Source organism: Acipenser ruthenus, chromosome 10 (assembly GCF_902713425.1).
Source record: "Acipenser ruthenus chromosome 10, fAciRut3.2 maternal haplotype, whole genome shotgun sequence".
Lineage (NCBI taxonomy): Eukaryota > Metazoa > Chordata > Actinopteri > Acipenseriformes > Acipenseridae > Acipenser > Acipenser ruthenus.
The window spans coordinates 9,040,760-9,059,796 of record NC_081198.1 but is presented as its reverse complement, the minus strand read 5'-3'; the positions used below and the strand labels follow the sequence as shown (position 1 = coordinate 9,059,796).

Genomic DNA, 19,037 nt, shown 5'->3' with positions numbered 1-19,037 from the left:
AGGCTACAAAAAGCACAAACAGTCAGTACAGTAATTGGCAAAAGAGCAAGTCTGTCACAGCACTGCGCATCACACAGCATGAAAACAGTGTTTATGTCAGTCAAGGGTTGGAGGTCATGAGCTTTAGCCTTTAGGTGCCTGCATATATCATTCTACGGGTAGAGCAAGCTCATTGAACAAACATATATGACCTTAAAACAGGGGGTGGGAAGGCAGCTGTAGGTTCAATCTGTCAGATCTGAATGAGCTGTGTTCTTCAGCCCAGTGACTTTGGGGACATGCCAGGTCTCGGAGCTACAGTGGTCAATTAGAACTGGAGAGACCAGCAGGTGTTGGCGAGAGCACCACTGTAGTATTTCTCCACCGGAAAGCAAAGTCTCAGCAGTGAGTTTCAGTGAAGACCTGCAAGCACTGACAGATGGAGAAGGTAGGGACACCAGAATGCATTCCTTGTGCCAGATGACTTGGTAGGTTTTCAAAAGATTGCAGTCGATGGTAAGAAGTTATAGTCTGGTACAGTACACAGCCTGCTGCAGTTCATGCATTTGACGACTGTACAGTAGGTACTATAAATACATCAGTCTCCATGTACTTAAGAACACATTCCATATTTTAGTGCAATTTCTCTTACTTCTTATAAATCTGAGTTGTAAAACAAATGTAATCCTTCACAGGTTTTATATTATTGCGTACTGTACATGACCTAGCGGTTACAGCCAAGGTAAAAGTGAAAGGGAACTTGGTCTCACACATTAACTCAGTTGGCCTTCCCTAGATGGACTAATCACTAAAATCTGTTTTATTATTAACATTAAGGCAGCAGGTAGTTACATAACTGATCAAGATTAAGCAACGTTACAGTGAACAGTTAAACAACGACCTTGCTCAGATGATCACTAAACTTGAAAACACGCTGATGTATCTTTTTGATCAACCAACCCCCGTCCCAAATATAAAAGCTCAGATACTGCATTGCTAAAGAAACGTTCTAATTTAAGTCTCAAGCTTTTCTTAGACTATGCAGCTGGCTGTATACTTTAAAAGGACAGTCTCTATTCTGCATTTTTGTAACCACAAGAGCCTCTTTTCTCACACACAACATCCCCTATTAAAATGCAATGCTTCTTACAAATAAGATCACTTTCGATATGTTGAAAACATAAACGGTATGCCCAGATACTGAGTACTGTAATGTTAAAGTCCAATACTTATTTTTTAAACAAATGTAGTCAGTCATTTTAGCGTATACATTACAGTACAACATAAACCTTTATAAATAGGCCAACCTCAACTATCATATTTCCCCCCATGAAACAATGAGGTTTTCAGTAATTGAGCAACACACATGGTAGATCATACATGTTAACAATTTGTCTCAACAAAAGATAAAAACAAGCGAGCAGTATGAATTATTATTATTATTATTATTATTATTATTATTATTATTATTATTATTATTATTATTATTTATTTCTTAGCAGACGCCCTTATCCAGGGCGACTTACAATTGTTACAAGATATCACATTATACATTATTTCACATTATACAGATATCACATTATTTTACATACAATTACCCATATATACAGTTGGGTTTTTACTGGAGCAATCTAGGTAAAGTACCTTGTTCAAGGGTACAACAGCAGTGTCCCCCACTGGGGATTGAACCCACAACCCTCCGATCAAGAGTCCAGAGCCCTAACCACTACTCCACACTGCTGGGATATATATTGTATGGCATGCCATTGTGCCACATCCAGTCTTAAAAAAGCAAAACAAAAACAACTCTGTGCTTTCAGTGCTGTAAGGATATTGTATCAAGGACTTATATAATTTCCAATTTCAAACACAGAACTTGCGGAAAGCATTGCCAGAGGACTTGCTATGAACAGCCGTCAGCTGACTTACACTCAGGTGTCCTGTTTGCTCTTTCATCATCAGCAGGGACTCTTAACACCCACTTCCCAAAACCAAACGCCAGACTTAGATAGTAGTTACTGTATTAATTATCACACAAATAATAGCGGAATAAGGTTAGATTTTGTTTCCACTGAAAATGTAAGGAATATATGACTTTGCAAAGTGTTTCAGGCATATGTTAAACACAGAGTAGGTATAAAAATAGCCCCTTTCTTTGTGGGAAATGTATAAGTGAATGTGTATGAAAAGCCTTACAGCAAAGAGGCAGGGATACAGTATAGTAGTGTCAGCTTTTAGTGGTAAATCAACCGCTTTGTCAAAGCCAGCAATGAACAATCTGACCTCACAACTCACCAATAAAGGGCTTAACTAGAAGTCATCACAGACCAGCGCGTCAGCTATATTAGTCATGGAGATCAGTGACATATTGTAACTGTCTTAAGTGTTTATGTAGGCTCCCTTAAACTAAGTTACCACGGTCAATTTGCACGGTGATTTTGCAGTTTCCCCAATAGTTATCCTGTGCATTTACCATGTCTAATATGCTGTTTTGTTTCTGCGTGCATGCAGAAACTGGCTCCACCCTTTACAAATTAAATGCCCGTCTCATGGACGTCGCACGAAGAAAAAAAAAAACAAGCAGGCAGTGAAATTCAATCCCTTCCCTATCCAAAAGATATGTGTTGATTTTTGACAGAAAAAAAAAAAGATACATATAACACAAAAAGACAAGCAGAGACATTTGTTTAACTGTGTAAAAACTGTGCTTTTTGTGTCACACTCAAAATACACCCCACTGTACAATTAAATTACATGGGGTGGGAGGGTTATCTGAGCTTGGGGACCAAATTTAATAATTGCCAAAATATTACTTTTTTTTTAAAAACCAAGTTGTTTCATAACTTAACAGTTTAGCACCATGCCAGTATAGCATTAAGTTAATGGTGAACGGCACCATTTCTTTTCTCTTCTTCCCTCCCTGACGATTCAAAAGGTTAATCAAGTCCTTGCTTTGAGAAGCTTTCTTACGCTGGAGGGAGGGGTGGGGTCGTGGTTGAGCAAGTCCTTGAACTAGAACGGGGGACGGGGGGAGGGGACGGAATCTGACCTGTACTCCAGGAAAACAGTGAATGAGTGGTTAGTCAGTTGGGATATTTCAGCACCCCAGTAGCAAAACTGTCAAAGACGACATTTTTGAGCCCCATCCTGGAAAAGTCTGGCTCTCTTGATAATGGGGAAGGTCTCCAGACACTGGGGGAAGGGGAGGAGTCATTAAGCAATGGCTCCAACAGAGCATCCGACACAGCTCAGCGAAGTCTGGAGGAGAAGGAGGTTAGGGAAGTCTGGAGGAGGATGTTAGGGAAGTCTGGAGGAGAAAGAGGTTAGAGAAGTCTGGAGGAGAAAGAGGTTAGGGAAGTCTGGAGAAGAAAGAGGTTAGGGAAGTCTGGAGAAGAAAGAGGTTAGGAAAGTCTGGAGGAGAAGGAGGTTAGGGAAGTCTGGAGGAGGATGTTAGGGAAGTCTGGAGGAGAAAGAGGTTAGAGAAGTCTGGAGGAGAAAGAGGTTAGAGAAGTCTGGAGGAGAAAGAGGTTAGAGAAGTCTGGAGGAGAAAGAGGTTAGGGAAGTCTGGAGAAGAAAGATGTTAGGGAAGTCTGGAGGAGAAGGAGGTTAGAGAAGTCTGGAGGAGAAAGAGGTTAGGGAAGTCTGGAGAAGAAAGATGTTAGGGAAGTCTGGAGGAGAAAGAGGTTAGGGAAGTCTGGAGGAGAAAGAGGTTAGGGAAGTCTGGAGGAGAAAGAGGAGGCACATATTTTATGTTAGATTTTGAAAGCCAGGGGAAATTGAAGCTATCCAAAAAAACCCTCGGGTCAACGAGTGATACCATCAGTCAACTAAGCATAGCTGAGATTGCTGCGGTACTTGAGGCCACAATGACAGAATCTCTGAACACTTATCCATGAACATAAAAAAGCACAGTAAAAAACTATAGCCATAACCCTTGCTGGCAATGGATATTTACTATAGCTCTGCAATCAAATTACTAATCCTTGGGGTTTGTTCCTCACACATGGAATCTGTGTGTGAGAATCCATAGTGGTCCCTTTAAAACCATTGTAACCGATGCATAGAGACAGTACCATAGTGCTACTGTACACAAAACAGCCCAGTATAAGAACATAGTCAACCACCATACTTGAAGTTACTTTAATTTTGTCATAAAACAAAATCCACAGCAAATGGGGCACCATTGGCACACAGAAAGAAAACTCAATTACTGTACATACTGTACAGTAACAAATGACATGAAGGATCTTCCCCGGGATCAAATAGAAATATATACAATACTGTGCTTTTAAAATACATTTACAGACATACAGTAGAACGGTCTTGCAGCATTCCACATAAGCATGACCTGCATGTGCTGTAGATCCCCAGTTACATCATAGATTTCTGCTAAAAGGCTGTAATGAATTAAAGGGTCTAAAATGTGGCTAAATTAATCCAGATTTCACTGCATAAGGACTGTCCTGTGATTTTAAAAACATGACCCCCTGAGCACAGTACGTGATCTGTAATAAAAAACAAAGCAACTGCTATGTTTCTTACTTAACGGATGACAGTTTCAGTGCCTCAGTGAGATAATCTGATACAACTCAACTCAAACAAAAAGAGTGTGTCCACGAGGTAAAGCAAGGGGCTTAAAAAGGAAAAATTGTTAAAACGTTATGCATTAGGAATGAACTACAGTAATGCATAACCTATCCTTGTGCTGTTTGCCATAATCCATCCTTTGCCAATATATTGTTACTGTACATAAAACTTAACAAAAAATTAAATGTAGGAAAGATTCTGGGGCATAACTTCAACATTTTAGTACATGAGGAAGAACTGGGAAGGAGCTACTGTATCAGCAAGCAGATTTGGTAGGTATTCCTACAGTTAAATACACTTGTGATTGTCACAACACTCCAAAACTTGAAACCGATGCAGTACATTGTGTCATTCTCCAACAATAAAGACATTTTGAGGCTGCCAGCGAACAACATGTATATTTATGTTTACTGTATATGCTCCCCTGCCACAACACCCTACTTCATACTCTGTGATTAAACAGTGGATGGTATCCCACACATCAGCTCCGTGAGAGCCCAAAACCACAGATCTCTGCCATATTGGGACCTGAATAAGGGGCCTTTGTGTGTGACTGAAAAAGCATTACCTCATCGAAACAACCAACCTATCCCTGAAAGTAAACAATGTTAGTGTTTCCCCGGAAACCATCAAACATAGCAGCTGATCTCACCACAACATCATGCTGCAGTGGAAATGTGTACATGTACTGTACATTAGCTTCCCATTGGGGCTTAACGCATTACGCAGCCCACGTTTTCGAACAGAAGTTTAATCCTGCGCTAATCTTGGACAACACAGGGACTGATCTGTGTACCGCAATCATACAAAGTCATAGGTGACTAATTGCAGAACAAAAGTACAGTACGTTATAACCACCAGGACTAATTTGCATTTATTTATTGAAACACATAAAAAACATCACTTTTTTCCGAAGCCTAATTGCCAGTTACATTGGGAAGCAACAAGAGAATATTCCAATCTTGTCTTCTCTAAAGGCAAAAACAAGAAGATTCTTTTCCTCATCCATCCATCAGGGATTTTGTAGGCATATAGTCAGGTGTATGATTAAACAATTATACCAAACAGGTGCTAATGATCATCAATTCAATATGTAGGTTGAAACACAATCATTAACTGAAACAGAAACAGCTGTGTAGGAGGAATAAAACTGGGTGAGGAACAGCCAAACTCAGCTAACAAGGTGAGGTTGCTGCAGACAGTTTACTGTCAAAAGTCATACACCATGGCAAGACTGAGCACAGCAACAAGACACAAGGTAGTTCTACTGCATCAGCAAGGTCTCTCCCAGGCAGAAACTGCAAGATAGACAGGGGTTTCCAGATGTGCTGTCCAAGCTCTTTTGAAGAAGCACAAAGAAACGGGCAACGTTGAGGACCGTAGACGCAGTGGTCGGCCAAGGAAACTTACTGCAGCAGATGAAAGACACATCATGCTTACTTCCCTTCACAATCGGAAGATGTCCAGCAGTGCCATCAGCTCAGAATTGGCAGAAAACAGTGGCACCCTGGAACACCCATCTACTGTCCGGAGAAGTCTGGTCAGAAGTGGCCTTCATGGAAGACTTGCGGCCAAAAAGCCATACCTCTGACGTGGAAACAAGGCCAAGCGACTCAACTATGCACGAAAACACAGGAACTGGGGTGCAGAAAAATGGCAGCAGGTGCTCTGGACTGATGAGTCAAAATTTGAAATATTTGGCTGTAGCAGAAGGCAGTTTGTTGGCCGAAGGGCTGGAGAGCGGTACACGAATGAGTGTCTGCAGGCAACAGTGAAGCATGGTGGAGGATCCTTGCAAGTTTGAGGCTGCATTTCTGCAAATGGAGTTGGGGATTTGGTCAGAATTAATGGTCTCCTCAATACTGAGAAGTACAGGCAGATACTTATCCATCATGCAATACCATCAGGGAGGCATCTGATTGGCCCCAAATTTATTCTGCAGCATGACAACGACCCCAAACATACAGCGAAAGTCATTAAGAACTATCTTCAGCATAAAGAAGAACAAGGAGTCCTGGAAGTGATGGTATGGCCCCCACAGAGCCCTGATCTCAACATCATCGAGTCTGTCTGGGATTACATGAAGAGAGAGAAGCAACTGAGGCTGCCTAAATCCACAGAAGAACTGTGGTTAGTTCTCCAAGATGTTTGGGCCAACCTACCTGCCGAGTTCCTTCAAAAACTGTGTGCAAGTGTACCTAGAAGAATTGATGCTGTTTTGAAGGCAAAGGGTGGTCACACCAAATATTGATTTGATGTAGATTTTCCTTCTGTTCACTCACTTTGCATTTTGTTAATTGATAAATATAAACTATTAACATGTCTATTTTTGAAAGCATTCTTACTTTACAGCATTTTTTCACACCTGCCTAAAACTTTTGCACAGTACTGTATATATATTTATTTTGATGGACATTGACGGCTGCTCACTAGTAAGTGGGCTGAGTAGGAAAGCTTTATCAGCCAACAATACATACAGCACACTTTCTCAAGTCAGGGAGAAAGAGACCAAACAGTAACCCAGAGACTTTGACAAAATGAACAAGGTCAGCTTATAAGAAATTAAGTCAAGTTGACAAATGTTTTAGCTAGTTATATTAGTAGTATGTTTTAAATAATGTTCAAATGCTTTTAATAAAAAATATACTGCACTTGCAGTATGATGGATACGTTTCTCATAATGTTTTCAAATCAGTGCCAATAGAACAATTAATGTAAGAAACTGCAACCTAGAATTTAAAACAAAGTATCTCTTTCTCAAATCAAATTCAGCACTCTTCCTCGGTTTACTCTTGTTGTTCTCCTTGACTTGACATGGTACACACCTCTGGATAGTCTGCCAAGACATGGGTTAAGGTCATGTCATCACTGACGCATTGTTTGCGCGTTTTGTTACCAGCAGAAATCTAAATATAAAACACATTGTATTGTACATGTAGCATGTACATGTACTTAGATTCAGTATGAGCTGTAACACTACAGGCATGGTTTGATTTTCTGTAGTCACTACATCTACAGTACATATTCATTTTTGTATATTCATTTTAGATGTAGTGCTCTTGAAAGACATCAGGCTTACAATATTGCGGTAACTGGCTCCCTAGCTTGTAAGGGACGTGTTCTATTGATACCAGCTTTGCAGTTACAGAAGAGAGAATGAATATACACACTTGCACAACCTTTGCTCCCTAATGCATTACATAAAAGAATTACACGAGGTCTAATAAAAAAAAAAAAGCACAGGTCAGCTACTGTCATTGGAAATAACCTGACATTGTTAAATATTTTACACATCTGTAGTCAGCAGCTTAGCTTTCTCTTCTTATTTTGGTTTCCATGATACCTCTTAAAGCCAATATGCTGTAGCCGCAGAGAGATTCAGTTTCATTGTGAAGAGGAAATTTAAACTCAAGGTGCAGTGCTCTATGAAATTGGCATTGTTTACTGTCTTCCGTAGCTGCTGCTATGCATCTGAAAACCCGCGGCTCCTTTCTGTGACTTTAGAGCTTAGCATTTGTCTGTATTCATGTCTCTGTGCTTAGATTGGGCCTACTGTAGCCATTTTTTTAAAATAAAAACTAAAACCAAAACAAAGACTGTCTTATATATTATTTAAAACCATGCCTGCACTTGTATCCTGATACAGTATTATTTTTAAATGCCCACTTCTTTAAACCAAGATGTCTTTTTTTTGGATTGCTTTATATCTGCCAGCCGCTGTTACAACCAGGTCAGTTAATGCTCACACAGTACAGTGACACAGCACAGTACATGACACAAAAGTATTACTCGATAGTTCAAGTAAAAAAAGAATCCTGCACTGCAACACTTTAGCAACTTTCTTTTATTTTTGCCACTCCAAATTAATGCAAATATTGTTGAGTAGTACAAGAGAAGACCAAGGGAGAGCACACTCATACTGAAGGCTGTGTGGTTTAATGGTCTAGCATTACCTGCGTAGTCACTCCTGGAAGCTGAATGTTTGGACAGCATTAAAACTGCTACCCTGTACACATATACTCTCCACTGAAGAGTCAGAGTGACGAACTCAAAAACTAGCTTCAGAATGGTTCAGTGTCATGCTGTACATTAAATTGGGTCTACCAGATTAAACATTTTCCCCCTCATGAAATTATATTTTTCTATTTGTTGTCGAAACTTGACTTATTGATTTCATATAATGCGGCACAAGAATAAAGTAGGTACAATCTTGTAATTTGCACATTAGTTTACCACCATTTTATGACTTTGGACACTGTCAGCTAGCAACCCATAATTATTTTCATAACAGAGGCTCACTCATTTTCAGTGGCATTTGTGTATTTATTTTATTTTCAATCTCAATACACTCAGAATGTGTCATGCAGCCCAGTTTCCAGCAAAAGTTTTTTCATGTGTTTTAAAATTAGATGAACTTACACAGCTACGTTGCTTAGAGACGGATCCAGCTCAAAAAAACCCTTAACACTTCAGCTAAAATTCTAAACAGATATACAGCAGCTAGCTGTCTTGAAAAACTGACTAGAAAACCACAGAGGTTGAATGGAGGTGAAAAGTACAAAGTTAATAAAGTTCAGTAAAGAGGAAGGAAAAAACAAGTAACTTGTGTTAACTTAACTTAATAACTACTGTTACTAATCTCCTGGGTTAGTAGTACATAATGCTTATCTTTAATTCACAAATGTAATAAACAATCTTAGCAGTTGCAAACAGAAAGCCAAGCAATCATCTGCTACTGGACAGCAGCCAGCATATTTACACACACAGACCAGGCTGTACAATGTGTGAAAGGGGGTGGATCAGGTTACAGGCTGAAGGTCTGCCAGTTCCTGCAGCAGGTGTCTGGGCAGATTCTGGGCAATGGCTACCTGTCCCCTGCTTGACCTGAGACTGTGCTGTGCAGAAAATCTAAACCTGGCCTTGTTATATACTTATAGACCACAATATATACAGAAGAGATAAAACAAAAACCAAAAAATAAGTCACTAAGTCAAAAGAATTAAAATGTCAACCAACATTATTAGTTTATACAAACCTGGCATGGGGATCAAAAAAAGTCTACACAATTGACTTGGAGTAGGCCCAAGTATCCCTTGATGCTGTAAATGATGACTACTAGCACATGAAATCCTATTCAAAGCACTAACATGATACCAGTGTACAGTACAAGAGTAATTTACTTGCAGGTCCTGCACTGACTTATGATGCCTGTGAACGTTGCTCTGGTGGTTTATTCAAGATCAGCTGAGCCCCCTCTACACAAAGCCTTTCTTGTATACAGCTCACACATCCTGTGTTATCATATCTGCTCCAGGAGACTGTGTGGTCCAGTGGTTCAAGAAAAGGGCTTGTAACCAGGAGGTCCCCGGTTCAAATCCCAGCTCACTCACTGACTCACTGTGTGACCCAGAGCAAGTCACTTAACCTCCTTGTGCTCTCTTTTGGGTGAGACGTTGTTATAAGTGACTCTGCAGCTGATGCATAGTTCACACACCCTAGTCTCTGTAAGTCACCTTGGATAAAGCCGTCTGCTAAATAAACTATTAATAATAATAATAATAATAATAATAATAATAATAATAATAATAATAATAATAATAATAATAATAATAATAATAATAGCTGCAAACAAGACTGGTAATGGCTTCAAAGACAGCAAGCTACAGCTAAAAAGAAAATTGAAGATCGAACCCCGACAAGGCCATAGTTAGGGGTCAAATGAAGGGACTCTGGTTATAATACTGCCTTAACTTTGGCCACCGTTTATCAAATGCTCTGGGTGACACAAATGAGGTAAAACCGCAGTGCCACTATATGGTGATGGCTTTTGCTGCACACTGGTCCAGGTCTTTAAAAGTGCTTTTAACTGCATTCACACTGGGTCCATTTCAAACGGACTCGGTCTGGTTTGTTTCGTTTGAAACAATGAATCAACATGCTTGCTGTTCACACTTATCTCCAAGCAAAGGGAACAAGTTTGTTTCGATGTGAGCTAAAGTTAGTTTTTCTGATCCTTTTCCATTTTTTTCAGGACCGAGTTATTTTGTGTTCACAATGCATTTTCAAGAGCACTAGGTTAGTTTATGGGCAATTCCAGCATGATGGATGCGACATTTGCACACAAAACGTAACTTTGTTACCACACACACACACAAGACTCCTTTAATTACTTAAATAAACATTATAGACTATTTAGATAATGTGCTTTTTAAACTGTATCCTGTTAATTCCATGATTCAAAGTCTCCTAATTTTAATTTTTATTTATTGATGTTACAGAAATGGACAAGCATTACTAGGTCAGTTTACATGTTCTCAAAAGTCTGTGATTTGTGGGACACAATAAGAATGACTAAAATAATTCATAATATTGTTTATTTTATTTATTTATAGTTTTGTACTTGCAAATTTTTTTCAGTAAGGAAAATATTATTTTAAAAACGGAAAAACTCAGGTTAGGTGAGGAGACTTTTAGCTTTCAAATGATGTATAACACATAGGTAAAACTCAGATTTTCAATTTAGATGGTGTAGGGCCACTTTTTACGGTTTCGCCCATGTGCCACATTCACATTGACGTTTAGCAAGCGAACCAGACTCTTTAAGCGGACTTTGCTGTTCACACTTCACACCAAGCTGACCAAACCCTCGAAATGGACCCGTGTGAACACAGCCTAAAAGAGCTTCCACATTTATCAAGGCAGCTGTCCGGCTGTCCATGTCTAATGCACAGTGCTAATGAATTGGATCACATTCTAATTTTGACAACTGTTGTCATGACATTAGGCACAGGACCTAATACTGCACTGTATCAAATACTGTGTATGGCAAAGGGAGGGGAAGATTGAAAAAAAGTAGAGGATTATGCCTACAAATGTGCATGTAATGATTTTCATTTTTAAACTTCAAGATTGGGTTGAAGAAAATAATTGCTATATTACTAACTCCTTATTCTCCAAAGAAAACAAATACCTTCATAACAAAAAGAAAACTATCACCCATCCCAAAAAGACCATCAGTATGATTTCAGATTTCACAAACAAACAGATGATTTTTTTTAGTGAAACATATTACAGGAAACCCATAACAGGGAGGTCCAGGTTTAAAATCATACATTTCATTATTTGTGTGTTGGCCCCATCAAATAGGGTTCTAAGCAGCTGGTCACCTCATGTACGTACAGAGTCAAAGAAAACACTACTTAAATTAACATCACATTTTCAAAAATAAAGTACAGTACAGTCACACAAGCACCACATTTAATATAATTAAAATGAGGAACTAAAATAGTCACATTTTCAGCAGCTTACATCACAGTATTGTAAGAACTGCATGTGGTTTGTATTTAGAACAAATGTTGGAGACTGACAATGTTTTTATTTTTATTTTAGGAGACAGACAGCTACATGTAGATATGTATTTTTTAATATGTCCAGCATTTGTACGTATAGTACTGTAGATGTGAGGTTTATTAGACCAGAAAAAGCACTCAATCCATACTCAAGTTTAGTCAGGAAAAGATGTATGTGGTCTGGTAAACTTTAACTTAGCCAGATAAAAGTTCTAGAGATTCCCTACATGGACAAAGTAAAGAAAAAAAATATAATATTAAACCAACAGCAGTTGCCTGATCACATTTCATTAACTATCGAGTACATTCAGCCTACCTCCCTTTGGCGTTCCCTTGCAAGGCTCTTCTTTATGGCTCAAAATCCTCGAAACTTGGCTGGACACAGTTGAAAACAACCCCTGTAAGAAATGCTGTCGCTGCTCTGCGTCCGAGTAGACCTGTCGCAGTGCCGGCTTCTCAGTGACTGCATTCGTGCCAGGCTCAGACACCGAGCGGCTAAAAGGGATCTGTGTTGGTCTGCCAGAAGCACAGTGTGGCCCTTGGACAGGCTCCACCAAGACATTGAGACTTGATGTTTTCCGCTGATGCTCCACTGTCTTCGGAGAGTCAAACTCATGGGGACTCAGATTCTCAAACATGCTTTGATTTAGCGCATCAACTCTTGTGCAAGTCTTCCACCTGTAGCTATCAATAGGCTTTTCAAAGTCCAAGTAGGCCCACTTATGTATCCTCTGCTTCCCACTCCAACACCACTGGTATTCATTTAAACTAACTAAGCCATCTAGACCCTGTATATTCCTTCAGTCTCTTCAAATTCATCTCCATTTTGCTCCCATCAAGCCAATTTCTTTAGTGTTTAGATTTTACAGAGATCACATGCTGTACTTTCCTCTCAAACCAAGGCACCAGAATGAATGTATTGACCTCAAAAAATCTTCATTTGTCTCCCAATATTCTCCACAGTCTGCAGGGTTACTAATTAAAATGGCTATCACTTAAAAATAACATTGTCATCTTGGTATAAAGTAAACTATTTGATCTGAAATGCTGTCAGTTGTTGTTCTTATTTTACTCAAAAGGTTTTAAGAAGTCCCCAGTTAGTGCTTCCTGCCCGTGGGTTGACGTTAGTGCTGTGAACTATGATTTAGAGGAAGTGGAGCTTTCAATATATGTCAGACAGCCACAGTCATGCTTCAGTAAGGCCAATCAGGGGTTTGAACTACTCAATGGTTTTCCGTACCAACATGATTAAAAATAAAACAATAACACTGTCAACAATACCATACTATCAAAGTGTCGCTCTGCTTGATGTGCTATTGAGGAACACAGACTTACCCAGCTTTTGTACCAGGTGAAAAGTGTGTGCCACGGTTTTCTAAATTTAATTAAACCTCCTTCAAAAGTGATTACCTTTAGAGGGTAACAATTGTTTGAAAAAAAATAAAAGAAAAAAAAGTGAAGCAGACTTTTAACCTGGTGCAAATGGTAAGAATACATGTCAGTTCTTCAAGAACGTTTGTGGTGAGTTACTGTAAATAGTGGTTAGAAACCCGTCTACTGTATATTACTCATTTTGTATATTCTACACGTAATGCTCACATAGACCCCATAGTAAGTACTGTAACTCGAGCAGTACCCTGGGAATCAGTATTGCTAAACAACATTTTGCAATAGTATTCTCAGTGTCAACCTTTGTTGAATTACATGGTAGAGGGGAAACAAAAATAAAACCTGTGTTTCTCAGTAATGGAAACACTTATTACTAAAGTGGAACAAGTGGTGACGCCATCAGTCCCTCCCCCAGAGAAAACAGCAACACTACTAACTGAGCTCAGGTCGAGGAGAGTTTAGACAGGATAGTGAGAAAACAGCCCAGGAAAAGGAGCCGAAAAACTTTGCTTGTGGTTAAGAGGTTACCTATATAGCTATACCTACTGTACACCTATTACAATTATATTAAGGAAATTATATTGTACCATCTTAATTTTCGATTATAAAGAGCTAATTTTCCTGACACGTATACATGTTGTGGTAAAGTATGGGGTAGAATAGCAGAAGGGAGATATATTGGTCCGCGTATCGCTAGGAGCATATACCCCATGTACCACTGCAGGTGCAGTGGAGACAGATCGATGTAGTTCAGTGGGACAGAAAACTACATCTCCCAGAAGACAATGGTCTAATGAGGCCAATTGGGTATAACAAATTAGTTAAGTATACAGCTGGTTAAATAATAATGGCTGGTATAAAAGACCAGTTCAAACAGGCCTTGGTTGGTGGTGTTAGCATGGGGTGTGGTTGCAAACACTTCTGAAGGAAACCAAGGAGTATTGGTAGCTAAACTGGATATACAAAGGTAAAACTAAAAATAGCTTTTTGGTTTAAGAAAGAGGGGAGCGAGCAGGAACTAGCCCTCTCCTTTTATAGTCAGGGACTAAACAAGTGAAATCACCCAAGTTAAGGTAGAGCTCAGAGGTTTTTGTTTGAATTTTTTTTTTTTTTTTTTCATTTAAAGGGCCAGTCGCCCTATTGCTGTGTGTTGGAATTTGAATATAAAAAAAAAAATAAAAAAACCCCACTATATTCACTGCATATTACATGTAAGTAGTCTGCCTACAACCCGGAAACCCTGGAAATTACGTCACTGTGTGAGGATAGCAGCCTAGACACAATACCAAAAGCGGGCGCTATCTCACAATTTATATATATATATATATATATATATATATATATATATATATATATATATAAAAATTGTGAGATAGCGCCCGCTTTTGGTATTGTGTCTAGGCTGCTATCCTCACGCATATATATATATATATATATATATATATATATATATATATATATATATATATATATATATATATAGATATATAGATATATAGATATATAGATATATATATATATGTGTATATATATTTTAGATATATTATTTAGCACGATGTATGTAAATTATAATTAATACAGTGTGACGCAAATAGGGATCAAAAGTAAACTAACTGCAACATAGCTTATTCCAAGTTTCCATTTAATTTTTAGAAAAAGTGCAATTCTCACAATGTGATTACCTGCATATGACAAAAGCCACTTCATAGCAACCATCAAATGTCACCGTAAACACTGCGTGACTGCCCATGGGGCGAGTGCAATCATTTTTCGGATCTCGGGTTAGATTGTTTTAAACGAGCTGGAGTCGATCCGAACCGCTGCCGGACATGGATCATTTGCTCTAAATCGCTCCCGTGTCCCTTTAGTTAAACAGTTAAGTTGAGAGCCAATCCAGACATTTCTAACCAGAAACCTTTTTTTTTCTTTTTTTTTCAGCCTCTGCATACACTGAAAGAATACCTTCATAAACCCTATTATTCTAATGAAATCTTTTTTTATGTCTGGTGTTGAGCTGATTCTAGCAATGTTCTTCAAACCTATTGTTTAACTTCTCTCACTGCATCCTGTTCTTGTCTGCACAACAGTGGAGACCTGCTGTATGAATCCACTTCACAGCCTGGCTTGCTGTATCATTCACACAAGCAGACCAATTTCTAATAATTATATTTAGAGAATACCTACTGAAACATTGTTTTGTTAGCACTGTAAATTGTTTCTGAGGTTAAGGCAAAGGTGATGATGATAAATAGTTTCAACAAGCTTTAAAAGAGTTATTTTTTGTACAGGTTCTCAAATTAAGCACTCCATAGATCAACCTGCACTTAGCAACACTCAACTTGAGTAAGAACAATCCAACAGTGTGTAACAGTGTGGGCATACATGCTCTGTGGGCTACATGGGAAGGTATTGCTACATCTGAAACAGTATTACAGCCATCAGCAATGCTACAAAATCAGATTAAAACGCTTTGTGGTTTTTATTAAGATACATATATATTTTTTTTTTACTATTTTATTTGTAGGAATGCAGAGAAAATAAACAAACAGTCTGCTTTTGCTTCCTGCCCCCTTGTCTTTATCAGAGTCTGGTATTCTGTGTAATATCAATAACTACGTACAAGCTTGTACTGGCATGAACATTTAAAAAACAAACAAACAAACAAACAAACAAACAAACAAATAAATAAATAAATAATGACATGTGATTACTGTATTAGGCTGTCAACATTGTCAGTGGCCTTTAATACAGCCAGCACTGTCAGGGAAGACTATGAAGCATGAGTTGTGCACATTACAGTACTAATCTATTTTGTGGAAATTGGACATTAACATCACGTTGAGTTATTTTGGAAAAGAGCACCAGTGCCATGGTCAAAATAAAGTACAATCATATATTTAAAAATAAATAAATAACATACCATTCAGAGTGTGGGATAACAAGATATCAGGAAAATGCTTTGTGGCATTAAGTAGAGTTATTGAACTTGCACTTATTTCTCACAGAGAAACACAATCTTCTTAACCTGGTAATATATTATATCTTTATCACTGCGGTCGCCCAGCTTTAAAATGGATATCCCTGGAACCTTGTTAAGAACTGGATCAGATTCCATGAAGAGAGAGACAGGGATTTGAGTGGCTTGCCAAGCCAATAACTGTGTGTCCCTCCTGCTGCTTCCTGTTTATTGAATTTCACAGAGAGAAAAAAAAAAAAAAGTGTCTTTGGTTTGAAATGTTCTGTAAATAGCCACATCCTTATCACAACAAACAATGGTTGAGGGATTTATAAACAAGAAGCCATAGTTATCTCTGCCCTTTAAAACACAGCAATTCCTGGAAGCCAAAGAGTATTCTTGTCCCTAAGGCCCACTTTCAACTAAACCAACCAAGGCTGACATTGTCAGTCCATTTTCCTCCACCACTTAACCTTCAAATCGACATACAGCTGTCTGTCTACAGTATAACCAAGCAGCAAACAGAAAGCAATCTGTTGGTTTATCTGAGGGTAGTCTTTCTGTAAAAGGTACTTAGTGTTGAAAGAGTTAAAGAGACAGACTATTCTAGTCCTGTAAAAGGGGGTTGAAATCCAGTGTGCTGGAATGTCTACATGGATAGTGTCTCCATCACTTGCATTATTCAGTGGCGTGTTTGAATCAAAGCTTGCCAACTGTACCCACTCCCGTCAGCCTCCGGCACTCAGTGAACATATGCTGGGGATTAGCATGAAAGCATCTCAGCCCATTTCTAACAAATGGGCTCAGAAGAACACATTTCAAAAGGTAACTGCAAAACTCTCAAATCACAACTTGTTATGCATTTGACTTGGGGTTACACGTGTCACCACTGATAAAAATCGGCCAAGCACTGACAGCTACTGCCGAGTGGTCTAATTAGCATCGACTCCCAAATAATTAATCATCAAGCCACCAATTACTCCATCTATGACTCTTAGGAGGGCTGCAGGCTACACGTGGTATAAACTATCTAATTGTTCCAGTAATGTGAGGTTACTGTACCTTTAACAGGCTTAGTTGTTATTTAATCAGTTTTGTTTTAGGCCTGCAGTATTCCTGTTTTGTAGATCATGGGATAAATTACTGTAGAGCACGAGTACAAATTACATTTTACGACCCCCACCCCCCCACACAGACAAGTCTATTCAAAAGAACAACGTACTGTATGAATGACGCTGTATTAGGGACAATAAGGAAGTACGCAAACAATGTTGTGCAATGGAGCAGAGTCACATGATCTACTAAGCAGCATATTCAGCAATGACTAATATATATATATATATATATATATATATATATATATATATATATATATATATATATATATATATATATATACACACACAGATAGTGAGCAAGAACAGTGCTCAAGGAGTTATTTTTTGGTTGGAGCGACTGATTAGAAACACTCCCTACCTAATAACATTTGCCATACTCTGTGCATCAACATCCGAAATGATATTATTGTAGGTAGCTGGTTACCAGAGACCATGTTGTTAGCGGCTAGAAAATAAAATTCTTAAATAAAAAATATTTTTCAAAATTGAATTAGGTGCGTGTGTGTGCTGCTTGGTAGAGTCAGTGCTGCCATTGTCCTAGACCTTCCGCTTGGCATGGCAGCTTACTTCTGAAGCGAGCGAGTGGGTTTTGTTCTTAGAGAGGAGCGGTACTGAGTCAGAGTCTTAAAGAGATGAAGACACATTGTATGGGGGTGTTTTTGTTCTATTTTTAAGTGAGGAGTTATATAGCCTAGATTATATATGTGATTTTGTCACTTCACTCAACGTTAGTATGACGCACATATAAAATGGTCTAAAATCGTTAAATATTTTGACCACCTGGAACTACTAATTCATCTCAAGCATTCAACATTTCTGGAGTGCATGTGGCATTCTTCAGAATGCAGCTCTATATGACACATTTCCATATTTCTCTTAGCAGCTATAGGGATAGAGAAGAAATGCAGAGACAAAAATAACCATTTGCTTATTTTTAATTTTTTTTTAATAAGGAGGGGAAATCCTTTCGTTCCCCCTTGACGATAGCCAGGCCAAGCCAGGGTGGAGTGGTCGGACAAAAGGAACTTTCCATTTCCTCCCAATCCCGCCCTGCCATTGTGCGCCTGCCGAATGGCAAACAAAGAAAGAAAGACAGACACACACCACACTGGGCGCGGGTTGGGGGGAAAGAGTATTTATGTATTGGAACCAGGGTCAACTGCCTTTATATTCACTGACAACCACCCGAGCACTCAGGGACATCAGTACAACTGACAGGGCCTGCTCAAGTTCACAATACCAGAGGAGGGATGCCGGGGCTGGCAGGGACAGTGACTGTCGCTGGGTAGGAGGGGATTTCTGAGTCTCTTGTCGATGTTATTAATCAATGCTCTATAAAGCTAGGAGATCAAAGTGCTCTATATTGTTTTGAATTAACCGATAGGACAAATGGAATGTTTTATCACCAAAATTAACTTACAAAAACACTTATCAGTATCTGTAAACACACAAAAAAAACAACGGTTTTATAATTACTAGGACTGCGGTAGCAATCTGACAACTACAATACACTAGACCCAATCTCTAAAGCAGCCCACTAAACTTGTTTTTGATGTCTAATTTTGTTGAATTATCTACAGGCAGCAGGCAATTCTCAAGGGGGCTTAATTTTAATGCAGCAACTGAAGAGAGAACAGTGTGGAAGCGCTTGGCTTCCAG

General features: G+C 38.8%; 1 protein-coding gene across 4 annotated transcripts in view; it reads right to left on the bottom strand.

Annotated features, from left to right (window-relative positions):
• The window catches only part of rasal2 (RAS protein activator like 2), an 85,642-nt gene that overhangs the window by 43,124 nt on the left and 23,481 nt on the right, over positions 1-19,037 (bottom strand). Inside the window, exon 1 of one of the 4 annotated variants that reach the window (XM_034014047.3) lies at positions 12,232-13,012. The exons of 2 other annotated variants lie outside the window; for them this stretch is intronic. In XM_034014047.3, coding sequence (XP_033869938.2) covers positions 12,232-12,553 — 322 coding nt within the window. In that variant the 5' untranslated portion in view covers positions 12,554-13,012. Of the gene's footprint in view, positions 1-12,231; positions 13,013-19,037 lie in introns of those variants that run through there. One more of the 4 variants, XM_034014039.3, reaches the window with a different exon arrangement.